This window comes from Aristolochia californica, unplaced genomic scaffold (assembly GCF_029961685.1).
Source record: "Aristolochia californica isolate CCGP_79_NKW_82.1479 unplaced genomic scaffold, dmAriCali1.0.hap1 SCAF_4, whole genome shotgun sequence".
NCBI classification, from domain to species: Eukaryota; Viridiplantae; Streptophyta; class Magnoliopsida; order Piperales; family Aristolochiaceae; genus Aristolochia; species Aristolochia californica.
The window spans coordinates 42,861,546-42,874,142 of NW_027182103.1; the positions used below are offsets into that span (position 1 = coordinate 42,861,546).

General features: G+C 39.8%; 1 protein-coding gene and 1 pseudogene across 1 annotated transcript; both read right to left on the reverse strand.

Moving 5' to 3' along the window:
* Positions 1 to 7,346: 7,346 nt before the first annotated feature.
* On the reverse strand, positions 7,347 to 8,971 carry LOC137963385 (ABC transporter G family member 8-like; annotated as a pseudogene).
* A 252-nt stretch (positions 8,972 to 9,223) lies between these two features.
* On the reverse strand, positions 9,224 to 10,222 carry LOC137961872 (late embryogenesis abundant protein At1g64065-like). Its single transcript, XM_068808478.1, has one exon. The coding sequence runs from the start codon at positions 10,077 to 10,079 to the stop codon at positions 9,402 to 9,404; it is 678 nt and encodes a 225-aa protein (XP_068664579.1). The 5' UTR covers positions 10,080 to 10,222; the 3' UTR covers positions 9,224 to 9,401.
* Positions 10,223 to 12,597: the final 2,375 nt, after the last annotated feature.

Sequence of the window (12,597 nt, forward strand, 5' to 3'; positions counted from 1 at the left end):
TCTCTAAGCTTCTTAACCAGAAGGCTTGGTTGTCTCTTCAGATGTCGCCATTATTATAAATTTCTCCACTGCCTCCGGCTCCTAGAGGTTCAGTCATTTTCATCCTCTGATTATCTTGCTGCAAGTTTTCTTGAGCTGACATATTTCTAGACAGTGTCGCTCGTTCATTCCATCAATTATTTTGTGATGGTGTGCATAACTACAACTCTCTGGGGTGATAGGGTTTATTGATGAATGTTACCAACTAAAAGTTTGATATCTCGATCTAGAAGTATATAAGAGTTTGGACGTAGTTAGTTAGGAATAATACCCATCTTTTATTTCGTCTACTTTTTTGTGACTTACATATGTTCGCAGACTAGGCAGATGTGCCTTAGGCCTTTTTCATTACCCACAGAAAAAATCATTGAGAATTGACTATATATAGAAAGTTCGGCTAAAAAGTTGTCATTGGTTGTGGATGGAGGATGAGCTTTTCAGTTCACAGTGTTAACGCTTAAAATTAGTCAAAGTGAATTTATGCCTTCCAATAGTGTCATTTCACTTTCTAGTGAAAGTCAATATGATCCCATCAAAGATGACTTTGGGGAAAACAAACCTTCGTATTTGAAGCTCGTAAGTGAACCACAAGGTATCGCGGGAATCATAATGTTGGTGTTTGTTAAATTGGGTCCAAGGCTTTATCCTAAAATGACTAGCCATTTAAGAAATTTTTTTCTCAGCTAATAAATACAAGATTTTTATACTCACTAATGTATGTGGGACTATCCTTTTAACACTCCCCCCCACGTGTAGGCAAGTAGATAATTTGGGTAGAGGCCCCTCACGTGGTAGCACGTGGATAATTTTGGGTGGATGTATGAGAACCTTGCTCTGATACCATGTTAAATTAAACCTTTATTTACCACATTGAATTTGGGTCGAAGGCCTTATCCTAAAATAACTAGCCACTTAGGAAACCTTTTCTACCAATTAATAAATGCAAGATCTTTATACTCATTAATGTATGTAGGACTATCCTTAACACTCCCCCTCACGTGGTGGTACGTGGATAATTTGGGTAGAGGCCCTCACGTGGTGGCATTTGGATAATTTGGGTGGATGTCCACATATGAGAACTTTGCTCTGATATCATGTTAAATTAGGTCGAAGGTCCTATCCCAAAATGACTAGCCACATAGGAAACATTTTCCCATCTAATAAATACAAGATCTTTATACTCACTAATGTATGTGGGACTATCAATTTAATAGTGTTCATGGGCGTTGCCTTCATTCTTGCGACCCGTTGGTTCCGACGGAGCCTCATCAAGCTCCCGAAGCCACTGGATAGGCTTACTGGCTTCAATGCCTTTTGGTATTCCCACCACCTCCTCATTGTTGTTTACAACTTGCTCATCGTCCGGGGTTTTTCTCTACCTGGTTCATGATTGGTCCAAAAGATGGTATACACTACTATTACATCCTGGGGTTGTGTTCCTGCTGAAGAAGTGAAATGGGCAGCTTGCTTACCTGGTTTTCGTGTTATTGCTAGAGACGTGGATGCATCTTGTAGTCCATGTTGTTCTTTGTGTATGGAAAATAACTCTTAAGGGCTTTTAGGTCGGGATATTGTGTTGTCAGGCTTTTAAAGGTTAGTACATGGGTTCATCTAGGTGCCCTCACTTGAGTTCCCAAATCAAATATTCAAGCTGAAATATGCATCTAATCTACATAGATAACAAAGAATTATCAAGTTAGCCCACCTGATTCAAGGATTGATGTATTGACCTGTTCAGAGTCGGTTCCATTGGACATTGTTATCCCCTTGATCTCAGACTGAAATTGACATCTTAAATATAATTAAATCAATCACGGTCCTCACCTGTATCAGACAAGTAATAGTGTCAGATGGAAGTGGTTTTAGGCAATGGCTAATGCATAAACGTTTCCATGTATCAGATGGATTGGCTGTCCAAAACCAACATTACAAGCTTCAGCTGGACCAAGTGTCACCTTAGCGTTACCCAATATGGCATGTCCACGGTTATCCTCATGGTGCTCTCATTTGTGAACGTTCAGGTAGCTATATATCATGGGAATGTCATAACCCTACAAATGTCGAAGCCTGCTGCATTCCGCTACAAGAGTGGGCAGTATATGTTTGTTCAATGTCCAGCAGATTCTCCCTTTGAATGGTAAATGACTCTACAAACTTGATAAACAACATCAGGTCCATAGATGTTGAGGCTTTAGATATAGCGAAGGGTGTTGTGCATCCAATAGTTAAATGAAACATTGACGAAAGTGTTGGCAAATCTTCAACTTGGTCCATGAATTTGTACTTAAAATGTACTGCTGCACTGACATTTCACAGGTGTTATCATCATATAGGTAGCATAAAGTGACTGAAAGAATAACTAGTTGTTTCACATTGGGAGAAAATTTCTGACATTGTTAGGATCCCATATTTACTCGTAATAAATAATGTAGCTTGCAAGAAGCACAACATAGAAGAATACAAAACGAGACTCATTCTGTGGAAACTCCTTTGTTTCCTTTTAGAAATCGAAACTTCGTTTGTTATTTGTTTGGTAGTGGCTTCATTTGTTACCAATCTTTCGGGTCTTTATGTCAAATTTCAAAAGCTTGGTTGAAGCCAAAACATCAACGGGTGTGTTATTCAAAAAGCTAACGAGAACCTTATAAAATTCGGATTCCTCAATTGTCTGCTTCCCGAGCCTAAAACAAGATTTGGAGTTCTCAATTGTCTGCTTCCCAAGCCAAAAAAGTATATGTGGTTGTGTAATTCTATTTCTGCCTAAGATGCTCAGAGTCATGGTTAGAAAGCAAGACTCGAAGGAGAGAGATATAGCCATGATGGAGTTAGCAAAATATAAGCCCAATGAGGAGGATCCATGTAGCTGAGCTGAGCTAATTAACTTAAATAAGCCTGTGAAGATGATAGTGATGTCCTGTTTTTGTATTCCTAGGTTAGTTGTAGAGAGAAATGAAATGAACTGAAGATGAAAGTTTTAGTTGAGCCATATAAATAATATGACTATGTTGCCACAAGTTGAAACCTATTTGAAGAGGCACAATGAGCTTTCCTTGGTTTTAGTGACTTCATTTTTTAGCCATTAGCCATTAGCTGATGTACATTGAGCTTAGTGTATGTGGGTATGTGGGTGAGTAGGTCTGTGATTGACACAACAATATGAAAGAGCCTTCATAAAGCTTGAAATGGGATTAAACTTGCCATCTTTCCATAATGAGGCTTGTGTGCTGCCCTATTTTTCTATGTTTGCCAATGTTGTCTTTCTACTTCCTCTTGATTGTAAGCTGCACGTGAATGGATTTACTGTAGAAACCCATTCTCAATCACTTCAGCGCCTGGAGATGATTACCTGAGTGTCCATATTAGAGAGTTGGGTGTCTGGACACAAAAACTTAAAAGGGTTTTCTCAGAGGCCTGTGAAGCCATTTTAGTTTCTTGTGTAGCCATTTTTTTGTTATAGAGGCTAATCATGTTGTGTATGCTGGTTGGTTATCCGGTCTTTCTTATTTGTTTTTCCTTTCACTTTTGTCTCCTCTTTGATAGGGTTTTTGGTCATCCTATTTCTGCAAATAGTTTGACTTTTGTCATGGTGAAGGAAATCCTGATTGTTTCTTCAAGTAGAGCTTCTTTTGATTCTCAAGTCTTAAAGCTTTTCTGTTAATTAAATTCATTAATCTACTCATTCTGTGTGCAGGACTCAAACTCATAAATTAACAAGAGAACTGATAATTGTGCTGGAACAAGCGAGTCATGCTCTATCGACAACGCGAAGAAAAACTTTCAACACCACCAATGCCTATTTCTACTAGGTGACTCGTGAACAAGGGTCCTTTGATTGGTTCAGAGGAGTCATGAATGAAGTTGCCGACCTTGATCAGCGGATAACATATGAGACCTTTGTTCTTTCATTCTTTTCATTATCTCAAAGGAAGTAAAATTGACATTCAGATAACTTATTTCTTATTCTTTAGGGTGTCATTGAGATGCAATTATCTCTATATAATACTTATCATGTAGATAATACTTATCATGTAGATAATACTTATCATGTAATCTACCCATAATGCTTATATTATAAATTTGTAACCTTTAAATTCCTATGATTTATTAATATAAAGTACGACAAATATTATTCTCCGTCTCGAATATTATTCTTCCACATTTCTATTTGCTTGTTGCCGATGTCAACAAATGTTTCCGGCGACCACTCCAAACCACCGATGACGCTCTAGATCTTCTCTGTCGTCGTCGAGCAGAGGAAATCCAACATGGGGGCATCACCATAAACTAGGTAACTCGTAGGTAGAGTGTGACCTTGAGAAAGATCTTCATCATCGTGTCTCTATTGGCGGACTATCCTTCAGTTTTTATTGTTACGTACTTAGATTAACCAAGAACATCAAAATGTTACTTTAGAAACTGATAATAAAAAATGTGGCTCTGTGGTGCCACTGGGGCTCCGTCTTCACATACGAGTGGTTCACGTGCTCAAGCATGGTTCTAACTCCAAACACACGTCGTGTTGTTAGCTAGCTCAATGTTCAAGTTCAAGAGTTTACAGTTCACGTGAGGAATAGAAACGAGAACCGCGAACCAATCTGCACCTATACCAAATCAAAACTGAGGAAAACGAGATTATATAAAACAAAGGAAGCCCATCCAATCCCGATGCAAATGACGACAATCGACAAACGACCCCATCCTCCTCTCCCATTTCGACCTTTTTTCATGTATTTGGATCAATCTGTTTCATTCCTGAAGACCATGTCTCAGTTCTTCATTGATTTTATTACTGAATAAAGGGAACAACCAAACCCGTGACTGGTACTGAAGTGAATCAAATGAAAATTTCACTCCCTTTCATGGCCGCCATTTCACTAATGCTCTTTCCTAACCACTTGCACTTGTAGTCCCCGCTTCATCACTCCGGCTAATGGCCGCCACTCTCAAGCGCTTCTCATTTTGAGCTTCCCACGAGAAATTTTTGCACTCCTAGCTATGAAAAACAAGAAAATGAAGAGAGAAGAAAAGAAGAGGAAAATTAAAGGTTTACCAAGTACTCATAAACTGACCCAATTTGATCACAACATAGCACAGGAAATTGAGACGCGGGAGTCCTGTTGAATGTATTTTGCCAATATGCTGACATCTCCTTGTTGGAAATAAAAAAAATTCTGTAAAGCTCTGTTGCACTCTGTTTTGACGCCTCTGTTTCATGGTATTTCAAAAGAATAATAATAATAAAAATGCTCTTTGTATTAAACTCTAACTCCTTCTTATCATTTAACATACCTTAGATAAGTATTTATAGACTTTATGACTTAATTAGCACCACAAATACATACATTACATGGCATAATCTTTGCTGTACACTTTTACTGGTTTGTCGACTTCGTTGCCAGCACACAGAAAATCCGAAGCTTCATTTTGTTGGGCTTCATGGATCAAGTTAATTATCCAATCCCCCACCCGCCCCCCTTAAACTTGATCCTGTAACTCTGAATAGATTTCTTAATCTTGTGAAGTTTTTGCTTCCTTTTGAACTTCTCTTTACAATTTTCTTTGGAGTTGCTCGATCATCATTTCTTCCAAGTCTTTGGTTTCTTTCATCATCACGACGATATGCGGAGTATCTTCTCACACCTTCTTAACTTTTCATTATTTCTTTAAAGATAGCTACTACTTTGAACTATTCTCGGATGTCTTCATATGTAAGGATTCAAACTTACCTCTAGGAGACGGACCTTCTTCACCTTCTCGACTCCTTCGTAAGAGGCTTGCAACTTCTTCAATGCCTCTATGGCGGAGGTTGCATTTGACACCATCATCTAATCCTTATTAGATGAGGTAGAGAGTTTTTTCTCTCTTTTGAGAATCTTTCAAAGCTGTGTTCTGCTCTTGTGTAAAAGTATCTTCTCCTTCACTCTTTCTGGCTTGCTTATCTTGCTAAAACCTTCTTTTAACGATGTTTCAAACATCGTATGCTCCAAAACGAGCTTCTTCTTGATACTCCAGTTGTCGTAATTATTGTTGTCGAGTGTCAACACTTGGAAGGGTGCCCTGTATCTACAAAACAACACATCACCAAGAGTCATTGGGTTCCTTGGTCCCCTTGGAAGAAACTCCACTGCTCTACTCTTCCATTTCTTCTTTGTCCTCGTCTGTCTTGATCTTCATTTTCTTCACCATCTGAGTTGCAGCATAAGCTCTTAGCCCGTTCGGGATCTGAATCAAAATATCTGACTTTTGCCCAATGGCAGAATCTGTTGGAGTGGAAGACGCCATGCATCGAGTGACCCTATAATTTATGCAGATTTTACTTCAAAGTGGACCCCATGGAGCTGCCCCCACCATGGCTCGTACTCATCTTCACTGATCCTCAAGCTGAATCAAGTGAAAATCTCAACTGCGGGGGTGTTGGAGTTGTCGGTGAAGCTGGCATGGACAGGGTCCTCTGGAACTTGTCCTTGCTGCTTTCTTGTTCCAACAAGCAGGAAATCGGAGGAATCGTCAGCATCTCCGGATCTTTGTAAGCGTTCCAGCAGAACCATTTTTCTCTCTTTTGAGAGCAGCAGTCGGACGAGTTTGGGGGAATCGTCACGTCAATGAGAAACCGGACGAGTTTGGACGAGTTGACTCGAAACTTAAAATTGGGACCGGGCTACAGGTCATCTTCTTCCCCGCAATGCTGATTTTATCAACACATGATGAAAAAAATAAAATTGGGAGCTACAGTGGCGACAATAGCGGGAGCTGGAGATGCGGAACTGACGACTGCGGCGACAGCAACAGCGGGGGGGAATGTGTGGTGGCGTAAAAATGGTCATCTTCTTCCTTCTACCGAAAAACAGAGATTGTCATCTGTTTTTCTGTTTCCAACAAACGTTGTCGAAAAATCTTCACTAAATACGTCGTTTTTTTACGGCAGCATGCAACGAAAATTTTGTATGGAATTTCTGACCAACTCTGATACCATTGTTGGAAATAAAAAATCTCTGTAAGGCTCTGTTGCGCTCTGTTTTCACGCCTCTGTTTCATCGTATTTCAGATACAAAAACAGAAGAATAATAATAATAGTAATGCATGCTCTTTGTATTAAACTCTAACTCCTTATCATTTAACATACCTTACATAAGTATTTATAGACTTTCTAACTTAATCTGCACCAGAAATTCATACATTACATGGCATAATCTTTGCTGTACACGTTTAATGGTTTGCTGACTTCATGTTGCCGACTTTATCTCCAACTTCGTTGCCAGCACACAAAAAATCTGAAGTTTCTTTTTGCTGGGCTTCATGGATCAAGTTTATGATCCAACACTCTTCTCCTTTCCAAGCGGTAGCAATGGCCTATGATCAGCTAGCAGCACCATCAAGCAGAGCACACGGTAGAGCACAAAGAAGCCGAGCATTATCTGCACCTTGCTCCATCTCTGGCTCTCGTAGAGTCCACTATTCTCCAACATATCACGCCCCATTACCGTGCACACCTTGTTCTCTTCGTACCATATAAAACAATTGGACAACAAGCACAAGTAGTCGTTGATGTGAAGAGTATCCACGGAGTACTTGTACATGGAGAAGTAGTGCATCAAAACCTAGTGCTTGGCATTGCATCTTTTGATATGAAGTAACCGGAGAAGAGAAAGAAGCAAGCAAGGAAAACGGTCACCAACGAAGTACCTGTGATGAAATTTGGAGCTATGGAGCTCAGGAATAGCACGAAAGAATTTGCCATCAGTATAATCACCCATATTTCTAGTACAAAGTATACGAATGATTGCCAAGATGCACAAAGTCCCACTAGAAAATACACTGATGTAGAGTAGATAAGCGCTATGACAAACAGGTAGGGAAGGAATACTAGAGTATTAGCGATTAGGGGAGACGAGAGCCTATAGATACCTTTCGATGTCTCACGCAGTAGGATTGGCCTCTCGCTCACAAAGATGGGAAGGGTCCCGGTGGTGGAGGAGAGGAGAAAAGTGAGAGTGAAGGCAAATATACCTAACCTCTTCTCCATTCCTTGCTTATCCAATCCCACATGTATGTAAATCGTCCCTAAGATAATACCCACTCCCAACACTTCAAGTGTGTTTGTCAAGAGGAGTTGTTTGCTTCTATATATGATTTTTGAAAACCTGTGGTAAAGTGCAAAGATTTCTCGAACTCTTGAACTCCCATATCTAACTTCTATTGTTTGATCATCCTGGTGGTCAGTGGAGAAGAAGATGAAGATGGATGTTGAAATTCCGATGTGATGGTGAAGGATTTCTTCTAAGATATTTGGCCGAGTATCTGCATGGCATACTCTAGTGCGCTGAGCTGGGGCGGGACCTAAAAACCGTTAGAGTGTAGAAACGTTGGAAGAGAAGAGAGGGTTCCGTGGTGGACGACCGTGCCCTTGGACAACTTTGTGTACGAGATGGAAGAAACTGTAACTTGGTGTTAAAGAATAGTCCCACATGGGTTAGTGATATCAATATCTTGAATTTATTAGTTGGGAAAGAAGTTTCCTACCCAAATTATCTATGTGCCTACACGTCAGGGGGAGTGTTAAGGATAACCCCACATACATTAGTGAGTACAAAGATTTTGCATTTATTAGTTGTAATTTTTTTTTCTAAGATGACTAGTCATTTTGGGATAGGCTTTGACATAACTTCACATAATATCAGAGTAAGTAGTAGGGGATACAAATATGTTGATGGAGCCCACATTACGGAACTGGTCAAATAGAGTGGAAACTGAAAATCCCATCTCATTTTATTCCATAGAAAAGAAAGTGGGCCGAAATTGGCCCAATAAAATGAATGTTACACAAACATGTAGTCCCACATGTGCAGCTACTTAATAACTGATCCAGGTCAATAAATCCTAGGTCACATGGCGGAACCTCTCTGTCTTTTTCATTGTTGAAATATTCTAACATGACGTGTTAATAGTGGAAAGTTTCTAAAATTAAAGGATTAGAGATGACATTTGAAAAGCGGAAGAAGATGATGCTGTGACTCGTTAACCACTGAAGGGAAGTAGGTCAGAAGTCAAATCGATCCCTTTTTCTGCTGAAAGCCCTAAATATGTGATTCGATCAAGGCCTGAATGGAAGATACGAACGAACTACCCGTAAGCAAGAAATCTGTAAATTGGATTCTGAATGGGTTCTCGTTTTCGTGACAGATGCTGGAGCAATCTCATTTTTATTATCAAGTAAGGTCTAATGAATCTACGGAAACTTCGAAAGAAGAAAAAAGGAAAAAAAGCTTAAAACTCCAGCAGCAGCAGCAGCAGCAGCCGAAAACAGGTAGTGATGATAGGGAAATACAAGGAGATGTAAAAACGGTACTGGCCCAGGACTGAGATCAGAGCTTAACGCTTCGCTCACAGCTCTGGTCTTCAATCGAGGTAGTCGAGATTGAGACAGTGATTGAGCAATTCATGATTACATCCACATGGCGCTTGAACACGTTGAGCAAATTGACGCGTCCACCCAGCTTGGTGTAGGCATTCACCGGAAGAGTGTCGGAAATGAGATCGCGAGCAAGCTGGCCAGAGTTCCCAAGGAGGCGGTCCGCTCGCACGTCTACCGTCACGTTCATCCGCAGAGTTCGCCGGGCCTTCGCCTTCCCGGCTGGAGTTTTGGCCTCTCCGACCGTCTCGCCACGGTAGGAAAGAAAGGTGGTAGAGTTGCCGAATTTGAAGGAGGCGGAGTTGGGGTTCTTGACAGAGATATCAGCTGTGACGCTAAAGTTGAGACTAGATGATGTCCCGAGAGACAACCGGTCGAGGTAGACGGAGTTCAGCTTAATCTCGGGATCCTTCACTTTGAACACTGTTAGGGCAAGCACGAGGATGAGTATGGCAAGAATCAAAATCGTAGAGACGCAGCAACCGCAGAAGAGGATGCAACGTCTCCTCCGTAGTCCTTTCCGGGACGATGTCCAGCGAGCTTCTTCATCATGAATATCGCTGCTCCCTCGATCTCGATCCCCATTTACATGAGTCGGCGCAAGGGGCCTGACATCCTCCTTACTGCCCATGGCTAGAGCTACTCGATCCTGGGCTTCAGATGGAGAAGCCAGAATAGAAAAAAACAGAAGGAAAAAGCTGAAAATCCCGTGTCAGATACGGCAGAAAAGAAAGAAAAAGGGGATGCTGGACCCTGGAAGGAGTGGAGGAAGACTAACGGGGAATGTCAGTTTAATACATTGCATAAAGACGACCGTCATTGAATCTATGGAAAGGCATGGCTGCCCATCCATCCATCCATTGACGAAAGTGTTATCGTTGATCAGTCCAATCTGTGCGAATAGGTTTGTGTGTCCCCCCCTGACTGGAGGGTCAACCGGTCACAATTAATAAACATTTTTTGGGTTCTTGACAATTTCAAGCTCTACACCAATGGAAGCTCTACATCAATGGAAGCTCTACACTAGATAGTTACTCTCTCTACACTAATGGTTCCTCATCAAGAATAACTTATGTGCCTCTTGGTTTATTTTTTAATAATTTTTTATTAGAAAAATAGGAAACTTATTTTTTATATTATTTGTAACATTTCTAATAGATAAGTAAAACGAATAAAGAAGAATCATCAAAAAAAAGTTTTCATCCTTGAAAATGGTAGAAGTGCTAGAACGAAAAAAAAATTGTATGATAACAATTCCTTGTTTTTTAGTTTGACTCATTATTCCTTTAGATGTAGTGATAGTAAGCAATTGTAATCATTCCCTGTATTGATGGTAAAATAGGAGTTTAAAGAAATCCGATCTATTCTAGCAAAGGTAATATGTGTTTCTCCACCTAATAAATTTTGAATAGTTGAGATACTTTCTTGCAAGTTTTGGAAGTTGATTGTCATTGGCTGGAGGTAAGCATCATTGATTTCATTTAAATTCAGTTTATGAATTTTATAATGCATCTAGAAATTTGGTATTACATTTGGTATCAAAGCTTCATCTTTGGCCATCTATCAATTCCATCAATTTTTGTGCAAAATTAGTGACAATTTGTTGGGTGTCTGACGGACCTCAATCACGCTGTAGGGTCCCTAGCCAGACACGTGTTGCATGGCTGATTTTCAATTGAGAGACGTCGCTCTGTAGATAGCCGTGAGCATCGAACAGTGCTTCAAAACGCAATTGCGAGGCAGTGTTACAGAGTGAGAGAGAGAGAGAGAGAGAGAGAGAGAGAGATGCCGTAACAAACCCATGTGTGCGCCGATGTTGTGATGCGTCTGATACACACCAACACTAGAGAAAGGAGACAACGACGTTGGGGTGGTGAGTCGAGTCCGACCGAATGAGATACTAGCAGTGAGTAGCTAAGAATGGCGTGACCAAATAGAGCTGAGACCAACACTGTGTGACCGATGTTCGGTGCTCTCATTGGAGCATTGCCAAGGCCAGGAGTGCCAGAGTTTGTGCTCTTCGGCTGTCCCACAACGTTGTATGTGCCAGAGAACCGAAAGTGTTCCCTGCGCTTGGCTGAAGGTCGAAGACGACCTCAAGCACGCAAAAACAAAAACAAAATGGCCACGTGGAATATGTTCAGTTCGGTAGCCTGAACTTGTAACCTGAGTGGGGGCTGTAAAGTGGTGCAAATAGCCTTTTAGGTGAGTCGGGTTTGGGCAAATTTGTACATTGCGACTCACACGTTTACAACCGTGCAATTGAATCGTGCTGCCTAGGCGAAGGTCTAGGTGACTCTGTTCTTAGACCAAAAGGCAAAGCATGAGGCTGCTTTTAAAGAGTAGTGATAACCTCTACTTGTCGATAATGGGAGGATAACGAGTCCACATGTGCTGAGTCACAAGGTGTGACACAACATGCAAAACAAAAAAACAAAAAATTAATTGAGAGTGGGATTTGAACCCACAACCTCAACTTAAAAGGTTTTGTACAATGACCACTCAACCATCTCACCATAAGAGTCATGATTTGATACATGTTATTGAAATTTGAATAACTGGAAAATAATATATTTGGTTTTTATGTTTTTCAGTTAATGCATATGAATTAAATAACTATGCATGCATATATGAATGTATAATGTGCATATTTTTGTTAATTTTTCTATAGTGAAAATTTTATTTAGATTTTTATGCATATTTTTGGTTGAACTAAATATAAGAAATTAATAATTGGCATAAATTTTAGTCAACTATTTTGATGTCATATTTTTTTTACATTTGAATAGTTGAGTAATATCCACAACATTCTTAATTATGAAAATGTTCAATGACATTAAACTTAGTCACATAAAGTTAATGACATTTTTTTTGATTAATCATGGAGATAAAATAATTTAACCCCATATGATGAGAAAGAAAATTTTCAAAAAAAAAAATAAATTCTAGTTGCCCACATGCCTAGAAAATTCTATTACAGATAAAATTATCATCCCATCATAATGTGATATAAATCTTTTATGTGTTATAATCTAATCCCATAGGAAAAATTATAACGACATGTTAATTTATTTGTTTGAATTTATTTACATAGATAAATATTTATTATTTGGTTTCTTTGCATGATTTAGTAAGCATGGTTGTTTATT

Coding starts and splice junctions, on each gene's coding strand:
- LOC137961872 (XM_068808478.1), bottom strand. CDS start 10,079: ATGGGCAGTAAGGAGGATGTCAGGCCCCTTGCGCCGACTCATGTAAAT.